This window comes from Danio aesculapii, chromosome 10, assembly GCF_903798145.1.
Source record: "Danio aesculapii chromosome 10, fDanAes4.1, whole genome shotgun sequence".
Classification (NCBI taxonomy): domain Eukaryota; kingdom Metazoa; phylum Chordata; class Actinopteri; order Cypriniformes; family Danionidae; genus Danio; species Danio aesculapii.
This window is the reverse complement of record NC_079444.1, coordinates 2,267,953-2,295,310: the sequence shown is the minus strand read 5'-3', so window position 1 is coordinate 2,295,310 and position 27,358 is coordinate 2,267,953. Positions and strand designations below refer to the sequence as shown.

General features: G+C 38.1%; 1 protein-coding gene across 1 annotated transcript in view; it reads right to left on the bottom strand.

Moving 5' to 3' along the window:
* LOC130236296 (WD repeat-containing protein 70) overlaps positions 1-27,358 on the bottom strand; it is a 110,866-nt gene that overhangs the window by 76,912 nt on the left and 6,596 nt on the right. The window contains exons 6-9 of the mRNA XM_056466967.1: positions 25,340-25,399; positions 23,197-23,330; positions 18,927-19,080; positions 9,893-9,969 (exon numbers count right to left, since the gene is read on the bottom strand). Of these exons, the coding sequence (XP_056322942.1) occupies positions 9,893-9,969; positions 18,927-19,080; positions 23,197-23,330; positions 25,340-25,399 (425 nt within the window). The remainder of the gene's footprint in view (positions 1-9,892; positions 9,970-18,926; positions 19,081-23,196; positions 23,331-25,339; positions 25,400-27,358) is intronic.

Here is a 27,358-nt window from a genome sequence, read left to right as displayed (position 1 = left end):
ATATAAATTTCAGCAGGACTTATACACACAAACTCACACGCACATATTAAAACTGATGCATCCCGCTATTACAGCTCTGCTGTGTTTATCCTTCGTGAGAAACCGAAATATTACAGCAATAATGTGCTGGAGATTTTCCCGATGTGACTGAATAGTAGCTGAAACAGGTGGCAGATCTCCAGAGCCAGAAACCTGCTCTTGCTCCAGCATGGCATGATGGGAATCTGCGGCATTCGGCCTCCAGCAGACGCTCCTGGGACGACCTCGCGGGGCGTTACGGCTAAAAGAACAATCAGGCCACGCAGAGGTCACAACTATTCATCATCTGACACCGGAGGACCACTGCATGCTCTTATGAAACTGGGTTTGCCTACGTCTTTTCCAAAGTCAAACTAAAGCCCTTTTCCAGCATTTTCAATGTGTCTTTTAAAACTTTTCCAGCACTTTTCTTTTTTAAAGGTGACCTATTTTGCAATATGTTAAAAGTCTCTGATGTTGAGTGTGTAGTGAAGCTTCAGCTCAAAACACCACACTAATACTGCTGATATAATTGTGAAGAGCAGTCTTAAAATTTGCATTCAGTTTTTACCTAATGGCTCGTTTCCACTGACTGGTACGGTACGGTACAGGTCACCTTTATCAGGCTTGCGTTTCCACTACCAAGGGTACCCTTTTGGTGGGCATGGTGTATGACAGAAAGTTTCAGTCGACGTCATTCTAGCTCAAGGAAATGTCTACAATAAAGCTGTACGGGTCACTTACATATCATATGAGAAGCACTTCTCACAACACAGACGCTTCATACACATAAATACTTGTGTATAAATGTTTATTACTAACTTTTCAATGAACATGAGTTGATTATAACTGCAGATCAAAGACAGTGCGAAACAGCCTACTGTGACGTCTGTAATTATATTAAATAACTAAATAAATGAACATATATAAACACATACAGCCCCTTACAGTCTCTGATATGTTACCAACTACAGAAGAACTACACACAGCAGACATTTCGTCAGTATTTAGGTTCAAAACAACACAAAATATAGCCTACAGTTAGTTAAAACCTCTGATCTGTGTCTGTAATCTTCAGCAGCACATGTAGCCTCTGTTAGACAGTAATTCAGTCACTCTGAGTTCATATTAGTCCAAAAGGTGAAGATAATAAGTTAGTTAATCATGGCATTTTGTTCATGTTTGCTGAATAATAATGTGCTCCTTGTTTTCCGGCTTCTCCTTTGTTTCTTCACGCTTCACTCTCGCGTTTGTCAGTGTCTAACAGGATAGGGTTTCAGAAGCACGTTAATAATCAAGCGCAGGTTATTATCATCAGCTCAAGAAGTTTGTTATTTCAGATATAATGTTACACGCGCGCGAGCGCTAGCAAGAAAGCGAAATCGCTCGCGCCTCAGACTGCCTCGTAAAAAACTACGGGGCACAGGGTAAATCTGCTCTTCTTCTTGGCTTTGTGGCTGTTCATCCAGACGACGACAAGGTTTGTTTGAGCCCAGATCGACCATGGCTCGTTATTATATGTATTTATAATTACGCTTTAATCTCTCGCTGTGTATTTCAAACATGGCGGGTTTTTTGTTTTCATTTTGGCTTGTTGCGTAAGCGAATGACGTATCTCTGTAAACCAATAGCGTTCAGCTGCGCGTGTGGCTCCACCTTTTGGTACCCTTTCTCGTGTTTGGTACCCTTTCGAAAGGGTGCTGAAAAAGTGGTATGGTACGGTCTGGTTCGGTACATCTTTTGACAGTGGAAACGGCTATAAAAGCGTACCAAACCGTACCGTTCCACTCAGTGGAAACGGGTCATAACTTAGGTTTTCAAGCTACCCCTCTGACCTCCCCAATATATTTGAACCCATTGTTTTCTCCTTCTACTTTGGATAGCGCATATGCCTCTTGAAGGAAGCAAGGGATCCTCTCAGTACCTGATCTTTATATCGAAGGTATATTTACCTTATTTGACCAACTGAATGTGCTGTTTAACATCTTAACAAGTCATTTTTTTTAGATATTTACAAGTACGTGACTTTATTCGCAAACACTTCACAAGTTTTCCCAATGTCCCACCCCTGAAGTAAACAGTAAAGGCTTAATCTCGAAGTTAATCAGTATTTTTACCAATTTACAGTCTTTTCCAGTTTGCATGTTCTCCCCGTGTTGGTGTGGGTTTCCTCCGGGTGTTCACCCTGCTTTGACTGAACTCTTGGAATTTCTAATCTATTTGATCCTAAAGATCTGAGTGATCTGTTAAGTTTGTATTCAGTGAGCATATCTGTAATGTATTGAGCTCCTAGGCCATTCAGTGATTTATAGACCAGTATTAATACTTTAAAATCTATTCTGAATGTAACTGGGAGCCAGTGTAAAGACCTGAGGACAGGTGTGATGTGCTCTGATTTCCTGGTTCTGGTCAGAATTTAAGAGACATTGCATCTACATGTAGACTTTTAAAGTAGACAGGTCTACAAGTAACAGGTAAAAACCGTCTTCAAAGCTATCATGCATATTAATGAAGTTGCACCTCATTCACAACAGGGCGCTCTGATTGGTTTGAACCAAGTCTTTCTCATAAATTAATGCTGCTCAAACTCGTCACGTTGTACTCGTCGGTACAGACAGCCAATCTCCATTGAATACACACAAGGTTCTAATCGCTGTGATGCAGCTTCAAAAATTCATACCAGATGAAATAACTTGCTCGAAATAACGCAAACACAACCTATTTTCACATTTTTTGTGAAATATATGTGTGCTAATTGTGTTTTTAGCAGCGTGGGACACATATATGACTGTCGACAGCTTCAAAAATGTGTTTTGTCACACTTTAAAGCCCATATCTTAAAAATGTTTGACTGGCAAAACTTCCGTGCATCGCTATATATGATACACAACATTGTTGAGAGTTGGAGCGAAAATGCTGCTTACAATTTGATGATTTGTCTGGGTATCAAACAGTCAGGTAGTATGAATTAGTCAGTCAGCTGCCTAACCTTCACTAGTTTCTGGGAAGGTGTGTGTTTGTGTGTGTGTGTGTGTGTGAGGTCATGGGAAAACGCTCTCAGTTCATGAAAACTATAGTTCTGCTTTATGTTCCTTTGACTCACGGTGTCCATTAAAGGCTGATAGATGGTCTTTAAGAGCGTTTTACTCCCCGACGGCCAAATCAAATCACTTTTACTGGTCAAACGTTTGAGCGCTAAAACACCACACGCTACCACAGCAAATTACTGCTTCGTACGATCCTCAGAGGACACTTTCTGAGCAGAAATAAGACACAATAGGATGTACGAGGGTGGTCAGATGAATAGGACTCATCTTTATGTGCTATTCTCGACAGTTAAAGCTACGCCGCTGTGAGCAGTCAATGAGCGCACGCATGTGTGATGAAACAAGCTCAGCTTATGGCGGATTCTCCATCTGTGAACACAACTCAATACATGCATTCAGCTCAGAGGAGACCCTGATAAAGAAACAGACCCCCAAAATGATGAATGTGATCGCTGCAAACACCTCTGCAGACCACTGAAGCTGGAAACGCAGGTCTGTACTGCTCACCAGATGCATTATAATGCTGCAATTGAGAGGCAAAACAGAATGCATTGCTCTTGTCTTGAGACACGCAGCTGAAGTCAGAATTATTCGCCCTGCTGTGATAGACGTAATTACACTACATTACAGTCAATTGATTTGATGTTATTGTAAGAACCAGTCTTAATTAAATTTAATTCAGTGTGGATTAAATTTAGGAAGAAGGTTTTTAATTTAAGATACACATTACCGTACAAAAATTTGGGGTCTGTTGCAGAAAAGTATTACTTTTATTCAGCAAAGATGGATTAAACTGATTAAAAGTGACATTAAAAGACATTTATAATGTCATGAAAGAATTATATTTCATATAAACGCTGACAGAATGAACGAGTGAAGACTATTTAGCAAAATATGTACATTTAAAGTCAGGATGAGGACAGATAAACATAATAAACTATTTATTGCGTATATTTTAAATCATTTGTACAAAAAAATGAACACTTTAATAAGAATATGTCGATTAGGGATAAACAATTACACAATAATAACTTACAAATAATAATAATAATAATAATAATAATATTAAAATTACCTGACAATAATCATATAATTCTGGAAAAAAAAAATACCGTTCTATGAAGTCGAACCTCCATGTGTAGCCAAGTCAGTTTATCGAAGATTATATTAAACTTACTATACATACGGGACTCTTATTTTGAAAATGGGATATGCAGTGGTCCCAATAACGCCAAAGACTATAGGCTAAAGCCAGTCACACAATGTCTTTACAGATCGTTTTCAATGGACAGCCACCAATCCACCAGACATCTTGCTTACAACTCATCAGGAAGCAAAATGCAGGATATACGGATTAAACATGTGTTCATTGTTGGTGATTGGATGGGTGTCAGCCAGATTGGGTAAATGAAGACCTGTTTAAAAAAGATTTAAGACCTACAACACAACATTTCAGTAAATTTAAGACTTTTTAAGGCCAAATATTCTGTTTTTTGCAGTTTAAGACGTTAAGACTTTTTAAGATCGCGCATATACCGTTTTTTTTTTCATTCATTTATGATTTTGGTAATTAAAGAGTTAAAATCCTGTAATTAAAAAGAAAAAAAACAGTAGTTTTAGTAGTTTTTATAGTAGTTTTGATCAGGACTGAGGTTGATTAACAGATTTATGCAAAAAAAAATAAAGAAATAAATACATTTTTTTGCATTTTTACAGCAGTTTAATTGAGTGGATGCTTTCATCTCGAACATAACCAAAGGGTAGTCAATTAGCCCAGAGTGTATCGCTGAGGATGTTTTATTTATTTATTTCTAAGCATCCATTTGCTGAAACACAAAGATCAAAATCACTCCAGAGTGGAACAAAACATCCCCAACAGCACATGAGGGTTAAAACCATTTAAAATGATTTGAGACCTACAAAACATTCTTTCAGTGAACTTAAGACTTTTAAGGCCTACAATTTTAGACATTTTAGGAGTTTAAGACCCCGCGGACACCTTAATTTTACAATATTTATCACCGAAAATTCAAATATCGCTATGTCAGATATTTCAGCCCTTCACCAAAGTGCTGATCCCTGTTGACTTCCTAATATCTGGAGCCGCAGCGGCCCATCACTGCACACATCCAGAGGCCCCGTCCAGAGCTGCAGCTGTTCCCAAAAACTAAACGTTCCTCCTGCGACATGCGCTGGGACGTGCCAAGGGAAGACTTCCAGAGGCTGTGTTACGACTGAAGGAAACAGAGCCACATCTGTGCGCGCGGCTTTCAGCATGGCGTACAGTGACTGCACACACTGCAGAACCAGCACACTTTTATAGGGAAACATGACTTGACGCAGTGCAAAGGTTTACACGCATATAAAATTTCACAGGCATGTAGGTTTGAGGCTGTGAACATTAAAACATCTTGAAAACGGGAATGCAGAAGGAAAACACGCCGAAAGAAAACCAGAACGAAAATATTCAGCGTGAGCAGAATGAAGAACAGTCTGACAAATGACTCTGTGAATCTGAATTAGACTCTCAGACTAAAGGACTGCCAAAAAAGCTCTTTAACTGTTTAACTGTGGTCAAAAAGACTGATTCATATGAACAAACGTCTGTTATGAGTAGATTCATTCACTGACTGAATGACTGCCATAAGTTTGAGAGAAAAAAAAGAATCAATTCGAATTGATCATAACAATGTGGCTCTTATGAATCAATTCAAAAAACTGGCGAACAAATGACTCCCTGAATCACTTATTTACTGGCCAAATTACTGCAATAAACATTATGAATTAAAAACTGAATCGGAATATGTGACTCATTTGAACCAAATTGAAGAACAGATCAACAAATGACTCCCTGAAACAGACTCAACTTTTAAATGTGATCAAATAAATTAATTCATATGAACAAATGCCTGTTATGAGTAGATTCACTCACTGACTGAACGACTGCCATAAGTTTGAGAAAAGATATGTGAACAAAGACTGACTCTTTTGACTCAAATGACTCTCTGAATCATTTGCTGACTATATGACTGCAATAAACACTATGAACTAGATGAAAAACATTGAAATAAGATCTAAAGATGTTTTATGAACAAATGACTCTTATGAACAGATTCAGATAAAAAGATACTTGGGTAAAAAGAGCCATTGTTTAAATCAGACTAACAAATGTCTTACTGAATCACTCAATCTGGGAAAAGATTCACTTGGATAATTAAGAAGAAATCTTATGACAGCATACCAATTTAGAAAAATATGTAATCAATATGAATAATTGATCATAAGAATATGTGACTCTTTTGAACCAAATCAAAGAACAGATCAACAAATGACTCCCTGAATCAGACACAACATTTAAATGGGATCAAATAGATTGATTCATATGAACAAATGCCTGTTATGAGTAGATTCACCTACTGACTGAACGACTGCCGAAGTTTGAGATACATATAAGAACTAAAAGGCCGACTCTTATGAACAGATTCAGATTGTTTAAATCAGACTAACAAACGCCTTAATGAATCACTTAATGTGGAAAAAGATTCACTTGGATTCACTTGAATATTTGATCATAAGGATATGAGACTCTTATGAATCGATTTAAAAATGGGTCAACAACTGACTCCCTAAAATATTTAAATGTGATCAAATAAATTGATTCATATGAACAAATGCCTGTTATGAGTAGATTCACTCACTGACTGAACAACTGCCTTAAGTTTGAGATAAATAGATGAGAACTAAAAGGCCGACTCTTTTAAATCAAACGACTCTCTGAATCATTTGCTGACTATATGACTGTAATAAACACTATGAACCAGACAAAAAACATTCAAATGTGATCAAAAAGATGTTTTATGAGCAAATGACTCTTATGAACAGATTCAGATTGTTTAAATCAGACTAACAAATGTCTTACTGAATCACTCAATGTGGAAAAAGATTCACTTGGATAATTACGGAGAAATCTTTTAATATGATATGATGGATTGTTTCTGACAAAATGAATTGGCCAAATAGAGGTGTCTGAAAAAAGATTCACTGACTCACTTTCATTAAAACTTCCAGAAATGTTATTTGAATTGTATTTTTTAGGAAGTATGAGTCAATAAAACATGCTTCTTTTGTTAAACATGCTGTTATTAAAGCGATGCTGGTCGAGGAATATGTCTCAGTGGTCAGCGCAGAGAATAAACATTAAATCTGATTAAGACAATCCTCCATTTGGCTCCGCGTTGTTTGGAAAAATTCAGTAACATCAAGCTTGGATCAGTCACAGCAAGCCCAGTAAAATACCCTATAATCCCCTGGGATTTTGTGCTAAAACTCCAGAGTAAATGGTTTTGAGAAAGACCATGAACAAACTATGCAAATGCGAATGTTTAGCATAACTGTGGCCGTAACTAACCACAATAACATCAGATTTCCACACCAATTAACCATGTTTTTAGGTAGCTATAAACAGGGGTGCATAGAACTGCTACCCAGATCTGCATGTGGGATTGAAATAAAAAAATGTGGACCATATTTGGCACAAGAAATACACTTTTGCATACTGGCACTGTTGACATTTCAGAAGCTTGTCACTGAAGTTACAGCAACATCAGCAATTTCTCCATTTATAATCGGTTAAATAAAGATTATAAATGTATTAAAATGTGCTGGTAGCTGTGTACATTTTATTAACCGAGTCATTTTATTAACTAATATTCTCGCTCATTCTGTACGCCTGAATAATCTTAAAACTTTCTGTAAGCCAGAGATTGTGAACCTAGGTTTTAAAGGGCACCTATGGTAAAAAAATCTACTTTTCAAGCTGTTTGGACAGACATATGTGCATGTATGGTGTATAGAGCGTCATATTGGGGTGATATAAACACACCCAGTGCTTTTTTTTCAATTTAACAACATAAAAAACGGTGGACCAATTGGAGCGGTTTTCAAACCGACCGCAACTTTACGTAGGAGAGCGGTCCCCCCGCCCACCAATATTGATTGACAGGCGCGTCATCATATCCTCAGTTTGTTGATTCACGTCCGCCATTTTCAGCGTGAGTCGAAGCGATATCACTAAAGGAACACGCTAGCTCTATTTTTAGATGCAAGGCTCATTGGGCTCAACACAAGATCAATATTCTCCACATCGCTCTAATCGGAATTATTGGTTGTATCTTTAGGTAGGTTTGCAAACATGTGTACTTCTCATTGAGTCTACCTTATACTTCAGCCGTTTGCATTTCTCGCGATCCCAGAAGCTCCCTGTGATCTTAACTAGCATGCGTTTTAGAATTCTAAACATCGGTTTCTATCAGGGTACACTCAAGTCGGCGGCTGGGCGCCGCGGACCGCTGCAGAAACCTATGTTTAGAATTCAAAAATGCGTGGCGCGACGATTCGGGACACTTCATGTTTCTGCCGCGCATCCGGTGCCTCAGTCAAAGTTAATTCAGTGTGCGTGGTTATTAGTCTCGGTGTACAGGCTCGCCACTTGAAACTAGCACACAGTTGGCTGTAAAACTGTACAAAGACACAAATGATTTTGTACTCTCTGCTTGGTCTGTGTCAGAGTCGTACATGTACGACTGAATGGTGATCCTCTCACTCCAGCTTTTTCTCTGTCTGCCTGTCAGACGCTGTTGCAAACGCAGAGCCGGTGAGCTCATGGCCCCGCCCCCTTGTTACGTTGGCGGGAAGCCGAAACTAGTCTACATGTGAAGCAACACACCCCTAAATCAGCGAGCTGTGGACACGGACATAGCACAGTGCTCATTCAGTAAAGGCACAGCTAAACAGATGTGTGTTCAGTCTTGATGTGAATGTGCCTAATGTTGGAGCACATCTGATCATTTCTGGAAGCTGATTCCAGCAGCAGGGGGCGCTGTTAGTAGCTGAAAGCCGATTCACCCTGCTTTGACTGAACTCTTGGGATTTCTAATCTATTTGATCCTAAAGATCTGAGTGATCTGTTAGGTTTGTATTCAGTGAGCATATCTGTAATGTATTGAGCCCCTAGGCCATTTAGTGATTTATAGAGCAGTAATAATACTTTAAAATCTATTCTAAATGTAACTGGGAGCCAGTGTAAAGACCTGAGGACAGGTGTGATGTGCTCTGATTTCCTGGTTCTGGTCAGAATTCTGGCCGCAGCGTTCTGGATGAGCTGCAACTGTCTGACTGTCTTTTTTGGGAAGGCCAGTGAGGAGGCCGTTACAGTAATCCACCCTGCTGCTGATAAAAGCATGAACAAGTTTCTCTAAGTCTTCACTGGAAACAAAGCATCTGATTCTTGCAATGTTTTTGAGATGATAGTATGCTGATTTACTGACTGCTTTGACATGACTATTAAAACTCAGATCTGACTCCAGAGTCACACCAAGATTCTTGACCTTATTGTTTGACCCTTACAGTTAAAGACATTATTATTTATTTAACGTTTGAAGTTTTTAGTTACTAGACTCCCAAAATTATTCTGCATAAATCCAGACACTTTTAACAAAATTCTGCATGCAAAAAATGTCCGTAGATTGTGCCCTGAGTTTTTGTGAAAATCATTCGGACGCAGTGATATACGGCACGATTTTATGACCCTGAAGCAATCTGATTAAATTCCACACCAAAACCATGGACAGAGGTAAACACTGCTTTCATTGCTTTCCCCAATTTCATTTAACACAAAGAGAAAACTGCAGTCATCCTCTACAGCGCCCCTTGTGGAAACGTTAAGAACTGCAAACCATCAATGTGCTGTGAATCGCATTCTGACATTTCTGACAGCGAACCGGATTCCTGCACTTTGCAATTGAAAATAAAACTTGAACAAGACTCACCCGTCATTGGAGCAGGTCAGGAACTCCTCTTTGATTTTGGGATGCCAGCAGCCGTCGTTCAGCATCGCCGTATGACCCTGACCATGCAGAGTGCAAAGTTGTAATCATGTTATTAAATGCAAATACAATCTGAATAAAAATTACAACAAACAAGTCAAGAAAAATAAATAATAAAAGAGCATAGCCTTTCTTTCTATACTTTAATGTGGTTCAAGTGAAATTAAAAAAACACATAATAATAATGATAATAATAATAATAATAATAATAATATAATAATAATAATAATAATAATAATAATAATAATAATAATAATAATAATAATAACAATAAAAATTATAATAATAATAACAATAATAATAATAATAATAACAATAATAATAATATAATAATAATAATAATAATAATAATAATAATAATAATAACAATAATAATAATAATAATAATAATAATAATAATAATAATAATAATATGTTTCCCAGTGCTGGGTTGCACCTGGAAGGGCATCCGCTGCGTAAAACACATGCTGGATAAGTTGGTGGTTCATTCTGCTGTGGCGACCCCAGATTAATAAAGGGACTGAGCCAAAAAGAAAATGAATGAATGAATAATAACAAGCAGCATGGTGGCTCAGTGGTTGGCCACTGCTTCGAGTCTCGGCTGTAGCAGTTGGCATTTCTGTGTGGAGTTTGCATGTTCTCCCCGTGTTGGCGTGGGTTTACTTCGCGTGCTCTGGTTTCCCCCACAGTCCAAACACATGCGCAACAGGGGGATTGGATGAACGAAACTGACCGTTGTGTATGAGTGTGTGTGTGTGAATGTGAGTGTTTGTGGGTGATTCCCAGTGCTGGGTTGCAGCTGGAAGGACATCCGCTGTGTAATACATATGTTGGATAAGTTGGCGGTTCATTCCACTGTGGCGACCCCTGATAAACAAGGAACTATGTTGAAGGAAAATGAATTAATAATCATAATAATAATAATAATCATCATAATAATAATAATAATAATAATAATAATAATAATAATAATAATAATAATAATAATAACAATAATAATATTAATAATAACAACAATAATAATATTAATAATAATAATAATAATAATAATAATAATAATAATAATAATAATAATAACAACAATAACAATAATAATAATAATAATAATAACAACAACAACAACAATAATAATAATAACAATAATAATAACAAAAATAACAATATTAATAATAATAATAATAATAATAATAATAATAATAGTAATAATAACAATAATAATAATAATAATAATAACAATAACAACAATAATAATAACAACAACAATAATAATAACAATAACAATAATAATAATTATAGTAATAATAACAATAATAATAATAATAATAATAATAATGATAATGATAACAACAATGATAATAACAACAACAATAATAATAACAATAACAATAATAATAATAATAATAATAATAATAATAATAATAATAATAATAACAATAACAATAATAATAATAACAACAATAATAATAATAATAATAATAATAATAATAATAATAATAATAATAACAATAATAATAATAATAATAATAATAATAATAATGATAATGATAACAACAACAATAATAATAATAATAATAATAATAATAATAATGATAACAACAATAATAATAACAACAACAATAATAATAACAATAACAATAATAATAATAATAACAATAATAATAATAATAATAATAATAATAGTCTTCAAAAGCTGAGAAAAACGATTAGACCATATGTTATAAATTATTATTATTTATTACTATTAAGAATTTAAGTATATCACATGATACACAGAATTATTCACCCTTTAGTGAAATTATAATCCCTTCTCAAATATTTCCTGAATGATGTTGAACAGATTCAGGAATTTCTCACAGTATTTCCTATAATATTTTTTCTTCTGGAGAAAGTCTTATTTGTTTTATTTCGGCTAGAATAAAAGCAGGTTTTAATTTTTTAAAAACCATTTTTTTATTGTGTCTTGAAGAATATCTAGTCAAATATTCAGTGCAGTCATCATGGCAAAGATATAACAAACCAGTTATTAGAAATGAGTTATTAAAACTATTATGATTAGAAATGTGTTGATAATAAACGATCAATATAAATGCTTTAATCTGACCAAACTGTGAGTGTGATTTGTTTCGATGACTTTGAGCAAGATTAGCAGTGAAGTTTAGCATTAGAGTCTCCGATAAATAAAACATTGTTCTCTCCACCATTATTCCCTAATGAATCCTCAATTGTCAGGTTTAATAGCAGAAACACACAGTGAAATGCCGTTTCATATTGACTTTCAAGTGTTGATTTATAAAGGAAATGAAAGTTCAGCCCAATGATCCGGAAATGAATCAGAGCACTTTATAAAGTCGTTCTGAGAGAGTATAAATAAATCTGTCAGTGATTGTGTTTGATGATGAGCTGCACATGCTGCACTGTTTAAAGCGCATTATTAAAACACGACATTCATCTGCTGCATCATAACAAATATGCTGCGGAATATTGTATTTATTTATTTGACCTTCACACACACACACACACACACACACACACACACACACACACACACACACACACACACACACACTGGCCTCGTCAGACACAAAACACAGATTCAGAGCAGATATTTGGCTCAATCGTGACACTGTTTGACTGCAGAAATACATTATAAAGATGAAAAACTACATCGCTTCAGTCTGTGACTCGAGACAGGACAGAAATGTTGGTTTGTTTGGATCTACTGACCACAACACGACAAGACTTCAGCGACAGACCACTAACAACACCTCCAAACACAAGAGAGACGTTTCCCAGAAATCACTGAACTGCAAAAGAGACTTAAAGGGCACCTAGTTTACCTCTTTTTTATGATGTAATATTAATATTATGGTTGTTCTGAGTGTGCCAGTTTAGGTTCAGTTTAAACACAATTCAGATTGTTTTATTATAATGTGTTAAAAGTGTCATGTTGGGGGCGTGTCCACAGCTCGCTGATTTATGGGTGTGTTGCTTCACATGTAGATTAGTTTCGGCTTCCCGCTCAACGTAACAAGGGGGCGGAGCCATGACCCGCTCTGTGTTTGCAACAGAGTCTGACAGGCAGAGCTGGAGTGAGAGGATCAGCATTCAGTCGTACATGTACGACTCTGACACAGACCAAGCAGAGAGTACAAAATCATTTGTGTCTTTGTACAGTTTTACAGCCAACTGTGTGCTAGTTTCAAGTGCCGAGCCTGTACACCGAGACTAATAACCACACACACTGAATTAACTTTGACTGAGGCACCGGATGCGCCGCTCGAAGCCGCGACACGGCACACCAGACACTCTCTGGGGCGCGGCAGAGACATGAAGTGTCCCGAATCGTCGCGCCACGCATTTTTGAATTCTAAACATCGGTTTCTGCAGCGGTCCGCGGCGCCCAGCCGTCGACTTGAGTGTACCCTGATAGAAACCGATGTTTAGAATTCTAAAACGCATGCTAGTTAAGATCACAGGGAGCTTCTGGGATCGCGAGAAATGCAAACGGCTGAAGTATAAGGTAGACTCAATGAGAAGTACACATGTTTGCAAACCTACCTAAAGATACAACCAACAATTCCGATTAGAGCGATAATGTGGAGAATATTGATCTTGTGTTGAGCCCAATGAGCCTTGCATCTAAAAATAGAGCTAGCGTGTTCCTTTAGTGATATCGCTTCCACTCACACTGAAAATGGCGGACGTGAATCAACAAACTGAGGATATGATGACGCGCCTGTCAATCAATATTGGTGGGCGGGGGGACCGCTCTCCTACGTAAAGTTGTGGTCGGTTTGAAAACCGCTCCAATTGGTCCACCGTTTTTATGTTGTTAAATTGAAAAAAAAGCACTGGGTGTGTTTATATCACCCCAATATGACGCTCTATACACCATACATGCACATATGTCTGTCCAAACAGCCTGAAAAGTAGATTTTTTACCATAGGTGCCCTTTAAGTTCACAGAGATTCATGGTGAAAATCAAGCAGAATTGAAATCAAGCTGAAATAAATCAAATGTAAATACTGCATAAATAACATTTTTAGGAAATAAAATGCATTGTGTTTCATGTTTTAGACTCCATTTACTATAAGAACTGTCAAATTTTGCAGTAATACTTACATTTTAAATGCATGGTTTTGTATTGTTGGAAAAAAAATATTTTGTAATATTTTATATATATATATATATATATATATATATATATGTGTGTGTGTGTGTGTGTGTGTGTGTGAGCAATATCACATTCGTAGCAGTGCGATATGGCCATATATCAGCACTGGTGGGTGGCGTGCGTTGGCTCGAGGCCACAGGTCGAGTGCCTTAGTGTCCCACCAGTGACGATATACAGCCACATCGCACTGCTACTCGTGTGATATTGCATTTATACAACAGTTCGGCGGCACAATCGTGTAAATAAAAAAGAAAATCAAACACAGATTGTCTAAAAACCCTTTTGTATGAGGAACTACTTTCTTACGCCACTCAATCACATCAGCAGCTGACGTCAGAACAGCAGAAACCGCTGCTACTTCACCAACATCACTTTACAGCTAGTATTTGAATGATTCTCTAGCGTAATGTCTAAAGTGATGCCAAAACAGGTGATTTAGCTCACATTTTAAAATTATAAGGCTGAACGGCATGAAATGCCATCAGTCTACAGACATTTCCCATGCACTATTTCTCTGTTGCAATTGGGATATTACAATAATTAACCCCGAAAAAGCCAAAACAAAGCAAACACTAGCAGATTACTGTGGCGTAAATACAGCACTACAACATACAAAAGAGAGAGATTGACTTAGAATGGGACTGCACGGTGGCGCAGAGGGTAGCACCTTCGCCTCACAGCAAGAAGGTTGCTGGTTTGAGCCTCGGCTGGGTCAGTTTTCATTTCTGTGTGGAGTTTGCATGTTCTCACCGTGTTCTGGGTGCTCCGGTTTCCCCCACAAGTCCAAAGACATGCGCTATAGGGGAATTGGGTAAGCTAAATTGACCGTAGTGTATGTGTGTGAATAAGTGTGTATGGATGTTTCCCAGAGATGGGTTGCGCTGATAGGGCATCCGCTGTGTAAAACATATGCTGGATAAGTTGGCGGTTCATTCCACTGTGGCGACCCCAGATTAATAAAGGGACTAAGCCGAAAAGAAAATGAATGAATGAATGACTTGGTTTAAGAATGATTTGTTCAGCTGTAGTTAGAAATTTACGCTGTGTTTTTCTCCTCTAAGGGCTTATTATGCGCTCTCTGTCGCCATCTTGTGGCAGAACGTTAACCATCTTTGCTTTGCTCAATGACAGTCTAAAGCAGGCATGGGCAAACTCGATCCTCGAGGGCCGGTGTCCCTGCAGAGTTTTGCTCCAACACTAATCAAACACACCTGAACACCCTAATTAGTGTCTTCAAGATCACTAGAAAGCTACAAGCAGGTGTGTTTGATTAGGGTTGGAGCAAAACTATGCAGGGACACCGGCCCTCCAGGATCGAGTTTGCCCATCCCTGGTCTAAAGGCTGCTGACGTGCTGAATCTGAATCTAATATTTTAAAATAGGCACTATCCTTATAAATGAACTGCATAGCTGCAATCTAAACAACTACATTCTCGCCTCAAAAGTACATGATGTTGTCCAACAGCTGCAATATTTGTCAAACTGTAGTGAGTTTATTGATCTGCTGTCGCTCTGTGATGGCCGGACAATCTCATTATTGTCAATTTTGATCACATCTTTAAGCACATCTTCCAGAATTAAGTTAATTTCTTGTCTTTTTATACAAAGCATTACAAATTAAATACTACACAGAAATATTAAGCAACCTAAATGTTTTCAAATCTGATGATGAATAACATGCATATTATTATTATTGGAATTAATTAGTAATACTTCGTGTATATAGAGACAAAAAAATGATTAATTCCGCAGGATGTGTTAAAATTGAATAAATCGGACAGTATATGATGTTACAAAATATTTTGTTCATCAAAAAAACAAACATTTTATAACATAATAATAATTAAAATCATCATATTACAATGATTTCTGATGGATGTTGTGAAACTGATGACTAGAGTAATGAGAAACAAATCACAACTATATGCGCTAACTACTAAATAAAAGTACTATTTTACATAGTAATAATATTTAACTGTAATAATAAACTGCTTTTAAAGAACAGATCATTTCATTCCTATAAAAAACAATATAAATAATCAAAAAAATTGACCAGTAGTGAAAAGCAAATAATAAAAATGCAAATAAAAGAACAACAATATTTCATAAACACTCCGAGAGCATATAAATCACATTAAAATATCACTGCTGTAGCGAACGCCAAGTGTGTTCACATGTGGAAGTAATAGCTATGATAATAAAACTAAACCAAATTCAAGTATTTCTGTTAAGGACGTCCAGTTGGCATCTTTCACCAGCAAAACATCAGATTGACAATGATTGAAGAACACAATATTTATTCTCCATGCTGAACGCGCTCACTAGGGTACATAAAGTACTCAAAGAGGAGATAAAACCTCCATTACAAACAACAGAAATGGGAAACGCTCCCTCTTAAAGTGACTATAGCATACCGACACACTACATTAGTGCCACAAGCACCACTGAGGCCCACTTTAAACGCAGATTACACACATAAACGGAGGAACGGCGACTCTGCGGATGGGGCAGAGAAACCAGGTGCTGTGTTTAGTGGCCATTTGACTCTCTGATGGAGTTCAACTACACCTCATTACAACTCAGTCAACAAACAACGGCCAGACGCAGCAAACAAAGCGGAGAACTGGAGAATGCTCAGAGCACATGAATGAACACTGAACACAGACAAAACCGAGGGCAGATCTTCTTAAAAATAAAAATAACTTAAAAAATAAATGAATAAAATGTAAAAAGTATATTAAAGTAAAGCATTAATCCTGATATTTTTATTATGGGTCACGCTAGCCTAGAGCGCCGTCTGCTGTTAAAAATCAACCTAGAGCGCCGTCTGTTTTTAAAAACTAGCCTAGAACGCTGCCTGGTGTTAAAAACACTAGCCTAGAGCGCCATCTGCTGTTAAACACTAGCCTAGAGCGCCGTCTGTTTTTAAAAACTAGCCTAGAACGCTACCTGATGTTAAAAACACTAGCCTAGAGTGCCGTCTGCTGTTAAAAATTAACCTAGAGTGCCGTCTATTTTTAAACACTAGCCTAGAGCGCCGCCTGATGTTAAAAACACTAGCCTAGAGCTCCGTCTGCTGTTAAACACTAGCCTAGAGCGCCGTCTGCTGTTAAACACTAGCCTAGAGCGTCGTCTGCTGTTAAACACTAGCCTAGAGCGCCGTCTGTTTTTAAAAACTAGCCTAGAACGCTACCTGATGTTAAAAACACTAGCCTAGAGTGCCGTCTGCTGTTAAAAATTAACCTAGAGTGCCGTCTATTTTTAAACACTAGCCTAGAACGCTGCCTGATGTTAAAAACACTAGCCTAGAGCGCCGCCTGATGTTAAAAACACTAGCCTAGAGCTCCGTCTGCTGTTAAACACTAGCCTAGAGCGTCGTCTGCTGTTAAACACTAGCCTAGAGCGCCGTCTGTTGTTAAACACTAGCCTAGAGCGCCGTCTGCTGTTAAACACTATCCTAGAGCGCCGTCTGCTGTTAAACACTAGCCTAGAACGCCATCTCGTGTTATATACTAGCCTAGAGCGCCGTTTGCTGTTAAACACTAGCCTAGAACGCCGTCTGCTGTTAAACACTAGCCTAGAACGCCATCTGCTGTTAAACACTAGCCTAGAACGCCGTCTGCTGTTAAACACTAGCCTAGAGCGCCATCTGCTGTTAAACACTAGCCTAGAACGCCATCTGCTGTTAAACACTAGCCTAGAACGCCGTCTGCTGTTAAACACTAGCCTAGAGCACCATCTGCTGTTAAACACTAGCCTAGAGCGCCATCTGCTGTTAAACACTAGCCTAGAGCGCCATCTGGTGTTAAACACTAGCCTAGAGCGCCGTCTGGTGTTAAACACTAGCCTAGAGCGCCGTCTGGTGTTAAACACTAGCCTAGAGCGCCGTCTGGTGTTAAACACTAGCCTAGAGCGCCGTCTGCTGTTAAACACTAGCCTAGAACGCCGTCTGCTGTTAAACACTAGCCTAGAACGCCGTCTGCTGTTAAACACTAGCCTAGAGCACCATCTGCTGTTAAACACTAGCCTAGAGCGCCATCTGCTGTTAAACACTAGCCTAGAGCGCCGTCTGGTGTTAAACACTAGCCTAGAGCGCCGTCTGGTGTTAAACACTAGCCTAGAGCGCCGTCTGGTGTTAAACACTAGCCTAGAGCGCCGTCTGGTGTTAAACACTAGCCTAGAGCGCCGTCTGCTGTTAAACACTAGCCTAGAGCGCCGTCTGCTGTTAAACACTAGCCTAGACCGCCGTCTGCTGTTAAACACTAGCCTAGAGCGCCGTCTGGTGTTAAACACTAGCCTAGACCGCCGTCTGCTGTTAAACACTAGCCTAGAGCGGCGTCTGCTGTTAAACACTAGCCTAGAGCGCCGTCTGGTGTTAAACACTAGCCTAGAACGCCGTCTGCTGTTTGAAACAAGCCTGCAGTTCCTATATATTGAACCAAATCTATAAATGAAAATATAGCCTACAGTTTATACTGAGAGGCAAATCAAATAATGTTTGCTTAATGTCTGTTCAATTGCTGTGTTCTGCTAATAACAATAAAATTAAAAATGCTTTATAACATGCTGTTTAAAATATGTTATGCATTAAAACTCAAATGTTAAGTGTAAACTTTATATGCGCAGTTTTGAGGTATTTGAGTATTGAGGTATTGTAATATATTCGGATTCACCGCAAGACAAATTTCCTCAACACAGCAGCCCTACAGTACCTCTCCCTGAACAGAATAATCAACAAGGCAGTCTCTGCGCTGTAACTAGTCCGATTTCCGTGAGCAGATGTTCTCAGAGTCAGACATTACCTTGGTATTGGCCATGTCCACGATGTACTGGTCTCCTTTAATGCACTCAAGAACCTGGAAACCGTCCCGGTCCAGAACTTTGGCCTGAGAGTTTCCTGCCACAACCAGAATGACGTCACCCGTGATGCTGTACTGCAGTGCTTTGATCTGATGACTGCAAACACACACACACACACACACACACACACACACACACGTCAGAGATGATTTCATATGGAATGAAGTTTTTATAATTGAATGCTGTGAAAAAGTATTTGCCCCTTCCTGATTTTTTCCCCTTTTTTTGCATTTTTGTCACAATAAAATGACTCTGATCATTAAACTAATTAGAACATTACACCGAGATATCAGGAGTAAATATCATAGGCACATTGTATATGTTAATTTCATCTGTTAAAGCAGCAGTACATATGTTTGTGGGATTATACTTTATTATAAGTCCATATTGGCACGTTGATTCAAGTGAAAAAGTTAGGAAACCCATGAAATACAATTATTATTTTTTTTATCAGGACATAAATGTCAATGTCAATGTCAATTTTATTTATATAGCACTATTTAATACAACCAGAGGTTGACCAATGTGCTGCACAGTACAAATCAAAACAGATAAAAAACAAATACATATATATAATAATAATAATAGTAATAATAATAAAATAATAATAATAATAATAATAATAATAATTATAATAATAATAATAGTAATAATATAATAATAATAATAATAATAATAATAATAATAATAATAATAATAAAATAATAATACTAATAAAAAATAATAACAACAATAATAATAATAATAAAATAATAATAATAATAATAATAATAATAATAATAATAATAATAATAATAATAATAAAATAATTATACTAATAAAAAATAATAATAAAATAATAATAATAATAATAATAATAATAATAACCACAGTAATTACTTATTTTCTACACAAAAAAATATCCCCAAGTCAGAAGAATGATCCCAGTTTTTTACTTTGTATTACAGTGGAGAGATTAAAGTAAATAAAATATAATAAATAAATATAATAAAATAAATATAAAGGTAAGACTTTATTTTGAAGGTCCCTCTTGCACATTTTGTTGATTAAAACTTGCATTGCAACTACATGCCAATTGCTTCTCATTTGAGTATTAGTAGACTGTCTGCTTAATATCTGCTAATACTGCTCCTTCAACAGACATTTAACTGGATAGAAGAAACTTAAGGACATGTCAACTTACACTAACCCTAACCCCAACCTAACAGTCTACTTATAATCTAATGAGAATTAGTTGGTATGTAGATGCAATGTAACTTAAATTCAACAAACGACCCATCAAAATAAAGTGATATTAATATAAAAATAATAAAATGACTTAAATAAGCATCTAAAATTACTAAAATCATCATCATCATCATCATCGCATAAATACAATTCAATTAAAAAATGATTTAAAATAATTTATGCAATTAAAATGGCAACTGCACAAAACATTAATGTTATTAAACACGTTTCTTTTCCTCAGCAATATGCATTTCTATTCTCCATCTTCAGATTTTTGGTTGTGTAAAGCGACACAGACGCATTCATGACAAGTTCACTCAAGATCATGAGCTTTTGCTAATACAGTACAAGAGTAAGATAATGCAGGTCATCTGTGCCAATAGAGATAGACTGGAAGTCATTCATCATCATCATCATCATCAGCATCGTGATCTGAGGACGATTGAAGACACATTGAGCGGCTCTGATCTGCAGTGATTGAGAGATTGAGAAAACACGGCCCTCAGAAGGCAGAAGTCTGCAGTAAATTCCTGCTCTCCTCCACAGGTCGCTGGCGTTTATGGGCTCCACATGTGTTTCGTTTGGGCGGTGTCTGCTGGTAAAGGGATGGCACCGCACCTGGCTTGATGAACTTGTTAATGTGGCGTGGCGTTTTACTAATCGCACACATGAAACGGCGCTCGGCCTCAGCCAATTGGCGTTCAATATCTCCAGACAATTGAGTTCCACTTTTAGGGGGATTTCGAGGAAAAACAAAAGCACGAGAACAAAAATACACAGCATCTGGGTGCGTTTATCTGCCCTGACTGATTCGAGGAGAGAGCGAGAGGGTTCATTCCAGACCAATAACGCACTTCAGAAACCCAGCGGGATGGGGATGAACGCACGTCAGATAGAGACGGAGTGCATTTAGGCCACGCCCACAAAAGGAAGGAGGGTGCAAACCTCTCCATTGACTTTCTATTGAGGGAAGCTGCATTCTTGTCATTTCTTACTTATAATAAAAGAAGGAAAAATATTGGTAATACTTTATAATAACTGCAAACTATAAACCTTTTATTAAGCATTAGCAAATAGTGAATTCATTATCTGTTAAGCATTAACTCTACATTAATAAACGTTAGTAAGCAGTTTATAACTGCAGCTACAGATGCTGTATTCTTGACTTGTAACCACATCTATAATGTGCTTAATACTTGTACTTTCATACTTTGTTAATGATTTATTTTCTATTACTAAATTAAGCATTGCATTATTTACATACCAGTTATTTAAGCATACTTGGTGTTTTTTTAAAGATCATTCAGAATGAGTTAGTAAATCCTTAATAAACTATTCAAATCAATATTTATATATGTTATTATTCAGGCATATAGTAATAGTTCATTTGTGTGTTAATAAATGTGGTCACACTTTACAATAAGGTTCATTAGTTGATGTTAATTCATTGTTAGTTCGTGTTAACTCATGGTGCATTAACTAATGTTAACAAGCATGGTCTTGGATGTTAATAATGCATTAATAAATGTAAAATTATGATTAATAAATGCTGTACAAGTGTTGTTCATGATTAGTTCATGTTAGGAAATGCAAAATTACTGATTTTAGGAAGGGCTTACTGAAAAAGGGAGGAGTTAATGATGAAAGGGAGAAGCTACTGATCAAAGGGAAGAGCTGCCAGTGAGGGAAAGGGCTACTGATTAAAGGGAGGAGCGACTGATGAAGGGGAGGGGCTGTCGGTAAGGGGAAGAGCTTACTGATGAAAGGGAGGCGCTATTGATGAAGGAGTGGGGCTGTTGGTGAGGAGAAGGGCTTACTGATGAAAGGGAGGAGCTACTGATAAAGGGGAGGGGTTGTCGTTAAGGGGAAGGGCTTACTGATGAAGGGGAGGAGCTGCCGGTGAGGGGAAGGGCTTACTGATGAAGGGGAGGAGCTGCCGGTAAGGGGAAGGGCTTACTGATGAAGGGGAGGAGCTGCCGGTAAGGGGAAGGGCTTACTGATGAAAGGAGCTACTGATGACGGGGAGGGGTTGTCCGTAAGGGGAAGGGGTTACTGTTGAAGGGGAGGAGCTGCCAGTGAGGGAAAGGGATTACTAATGAAGGGGAGGAGCTGCCGGTGAGGGAAAGGGCTTACTGATGAAGGGGAGGAGCTGCCGGTAAGGGGAAGGGCTTACTGATGAAAGGAGCTACTGATGAAGGGGAGGGGTTGTCCGTAAGGAGAAGGGCTTACTGATGAAGGGGAGAAGCTGCCAGTGAGGGAAAGGGATTACTGATGAAGGGGAGGAGCTGCTGGTGAGGGAAAGGGCTTACTGATGAAAGGGAGGAGCTACTGATGAAGGGGAGGGGTTGTTGGTAAGGGAAAGGGCATACTGATGAAGGGGGGGAGCTGCCGGTGAGGAGAAGGGATTACTGATGAAGGGGAGGAGCTGCAGGTGAGGGGAAAGGATTACTGATGAAGGGGAGGAGCTGCTGGTGAGGGGAAGGGATTACTGATGAAGGGGAGGAGCTGCCGGTGAGGGGAAGGGATTACTGATGAAGGGGAGGAGCTGCCGGTGAGGGGAAGGGATTACTGATGAAGGGGAGGAGCTGCCGGTGAGGGGAAGGGATTACTGATGAAGGGGAGGAGCTGCCGGTGAGGGGAAGGGATTTCTGATGAAGGGGAGGAGCTGCCGGTGAGGGAAAGGGATTACTGATGAAGGGGAGGAGCTGCCGGTGAGGGGAAGGGATTTCTGATGATGGGGAGGAGCTGCCGGTGAGGCGAAGGGATTACTGATGAAGGGGAGGAGCTGCCGGTGAGGGGAAGGGATTACTGATGAAGGGGAGGAGCTGCCGGTGAGGCGAAGGGATTACTGATGAAGGGGAGGAGCTGCCGGTGAGGGAAAGGGATTACTGATGAAGGGTGGAGCTGCCGGTGAGGGAAAGGGATAACTGATGAAGGGGAGGAGCTGACGATGAGGGTAAGGGATTACTGATTAAAGGGACTCACCATTCACATGGCTGGAGTGACCGGAAGGCATGCAGATTCGCGTCCATCCCGGCGAAATCCCAAAAGCGCACATCATAGTCATAACCACCGGTGACCAGACGAGCACCAGACGGGTCCAGAGCCAAAGCTGAAACCTGCACAAGCACAAACCTGAGTTCAGTTTAACCTGATGCTTCATTAGAGTCAAAAACAAGTTATTACACCGATAGACTGAAGTTTTACAGCAGTATGATTTCTACTTTTACAGAAGTCTCTTTTGCTCATCAAACCTGCATTTGTTTGATCTAAAAATACAGCTGAATTGAACTAAACTGAATCATGACCAGAATTTGAACTGAATTGAATTTGATTTGATGATTGAACTGAACTGAGTCAAAAATGCACATCTGAATCAAACCAAGATTTGTTTGATGTTTGAACTGAACTAAATTGAATCATAATCATAATTTGAACTGAACTGAATTTAACTTGATGATTGAACTGAACTGAATCAAAATCAAGATTTGAACCGAACCAAGATTCGTTTGATGTTGAACTGAACTAAATTGAATCATGAACAAAATTTGAAGTGAATTGAATTTATCGATGATCGAACTTAAGTCTGAGTCAAAATCAAGATTTGAAATGAACTGAAATTTGTTTGATGTTTGAACTGAACTAAACTGAATCATAGGCAAAGCTGGACTGAATCTGAACAAGATTGAACAAGAGTCAGAATACAAAAATCTGCAATTTTAACCTCCCTGATAATTAGCTGTTGATAGGCAGATTCTGACTATTGCTTTTATCTTCAAGATTATATTTAAGATGACATTTTTTGTTTATTTTAGGTTGATGTACAAAAAATGACAAAAACTAACTTAATACAAACAATTAAAAAAAAGTTAAATAACGGCAGATTAAAAATAATAATGAAAAAAGTACAACAACATGAATAAAACGTTGATGCTGGAACTGAAATGACCTTCATTTGATGTTTGAGCTGAACTAAATCGAATCATGATCAGAATTTGAACTGAATTGAATTTAAATTGATGATTGAACAAGAGTCAGAAGAATATGAATATCTGAAATTTCTCAGGGTAATTATTATAACAATATCAGATTGGATAGAATTGGCTTATTATGGCTTACTATTACTTTTATCTTTAAGGTTATATTTAATTTGTCATTTTGGGTTTTTACTTTAGGAGTGCATTTATTTTAAAACACTATAAAAAAATTAAAACAAAGGCAGATGAAAGTATTATAATTTTAAAAAGTACAACAAAACAAATAAAACGTTGATGCTTGAACTGAAATGACCTTCATTTGATACTTCATGTTGGAGCTGAACTAAACTGATTCTTGATCAAAATTTGAACTGAATCTAATTTAACATGATGTTTGAACTGAACTGAGTCAAAATCAATATTCGAACTGAACCAAGATTTGTTTCATGTTTGAACTGAACTAAATTGTCTCTTGATTCAAATTTGAAATGAATTGAATTCAACGATGATTGAACTGAACGAAGTCAAAATCAAGATTTGAACTGAACAAAGATTCCTTTGATGTTTGAAGTGAACTAACTGAATCTTGATTAAAGTTTGAAATGAATTGACTTTAACGATGATCGAACTGAACGGAGTCAAAGCCAAGATTTGAACCGACCCAAGATTTGTTTGATGTTTCAAATGAACTAAATTGAATCTTGATCAAAATTTGAACTGAACTGATTTTAACTAGATGATTGAACTGAACTGAGTCAAAATCAAGATTTGAACCGAAACAAGATCCGATTGATGTTTGAACTGAGCTAAATTTGATCTTGAATAAAATTTAAAATGAATTGAATTTAACAATGAGTGAACTGAACCGAGTCAAAATCAATACTCGAACCGACCCAAGATTTGTTTGATGTTCGAACTGAACTAAATTGAATCTTGATTAAAATTTGAAGTTTCTTTTTAAAAAGTGCTACCAATTATTGATAATTTTAGATTGAAGTATTAAAATGACAAAAACTAAAATCAATGTGATAAACTACAGAGGCAGATGCCAATTTAATAAAACAAATCATAAAAAAGCACAAGAGAAATACTAAAACAGTGATCAAATCTAAAACAAAAGCAGAAAGTGGAGAGCGGAGGTGTGTACTCACGGTTTTAGTGCCGTGTTGAAGTGTGATCTCATGAGTATCCGGTATCTTCTTCACTGGATTCTGTTACTCAAACACAAAGAGAAACTCTTCAGCAGTTTTTACAGGCCCCAGACTGAGTGTCCTGACCCCAGCGTACACCTGTGAGTGCTTTACAGTGGTAATACCACTGACACACACACACACACACACGCGCGCTTGTGCACCAGAACACACTGCGCTGAGAGACTCGTTGTGTGAGTGTGATTTGTGGATTTGCGGATGCTGCTGTTTCAGCACAACTGGACCTGATGGGATACATTCAGCCCAGTAGAGAGGACATCCATCACACACACACACACACACACACACACACACACACACACACACACACACACACACACACACACACAGAAAGAAAGCAAAAGGACACCTGTACACACTCACTGCCACACACAAACACAGCCTATACACCCTTACACATATTATTATTATATACACTCACACTCACTTTAGTAGGTACACCTGTCCAACTGTTCGTTAACGCAAATTTCTAATCAGCCAATCACATGGCAGCAGCTCAATGCATTTAGTCATGTAGACATGGTCAGGACGATCTGCTTCAGTTCAAAGTGAGCATCAGAATGGGGAAGAGAGGGGATTTAAGTGACTTTAAACGTGGCATGGTTGTTGCTGCCAGACGGGCTGGTCTGAGTATTTGGGATTTTCACGCACAACCATCTCTAGGGTTTACAGAGAATGGTCTGAACAAGAGCAAATATGCAGTGAGCGGCAGTTCTGTGGCGGCAAATGCCTTGTTGATCCCAGAGGTCAGAGGAGAATGGCCAGACTGGTTCCAGCTGATAGAAAGGCAACAGTAACTCAAATAAGCACTCGTTACAACTGAGGTCTGCAGCAGAGCATCTCTGAACACACAACACGTCCAACCTTGAGGTGGATGGGCTACAGCAGCAGAAGACCACACCGGGTGCCGCTCCTGTCAGCTAAGAACAGGAAACTGAGGCTACAATTCACACAGGCTCACCAAAACTGGACAATAGAAGATTGGAGAAACGTTGCCTGGTCTGATGAGTCTCCATTTCTGCTGCCACATTCGGATGCTCGGCTCAGAATTTGGCATCAACAACATGAAAGCATGGATCCATCCTGCCTTGTCTCAACGGTTCGAGCTGGTGGTCGTGGTGTAATGGTGTGGGGGAGATTTTCTTGGCACACTTTGGGTCCATTAGTACCAACTGAGCATCGTGTCAACACCACAGCCTACCTGAGTATTGTTGCTGACCATGTCCATCCCTTTATGACCACAGTGTCTCCATCTTCTGATGGATTCTTCCAGCAGGATAACGCACCATGTCATAAAGCACCAATCATCTCAGACTGGTTTCTTGAACATGTCAATGAGTTCACTGTACTCAAATGGCCTCCACAGTCCCCAGAGCTCAATCCAATAGAGCACCTTTGGGATGTGGTGGAACGGGAGATTGGCATCATGGATGTGCAGCCTATAAATCTGCAGCAACTGTGTGATGCTATCATGTCAATATGGAGCAAAACCTCTGAGGAATATTTCCAGTACCTTGTTGAATCTATGCCATGAAGGATTAAGACAGTTCTGAAGGCAAAAGGGGGTCCAACCCGGTACTAGTAAGGTGTACCTAATAAAGTGGCCGGTGAGTGTATATTATTATTATTATTATTATTATTATTATTATTATTATTATTATTATTATTATTACAACATAACCATAATATCCCAATATATAAATCGAATGTTTATTTTCTTACAAAATGAAATTAAATACACCTTTTAATATTTGATGAATATTAAAGTTTAATATGACAGATGTGAAAAAATAAGATATGAGAAATGTTTGGGTCTTTTTTTCATGGTTTTCATCCAAACTAAGGAACAGAATGTCTCTGAAAGCAAACAGCAACAGCCCGATAGAGACGTCTACAGTCAAATGACCAAACCATAAATGTGTCTGAAACATTTGCAGTGATGAAGAACGGCAGTGCCTC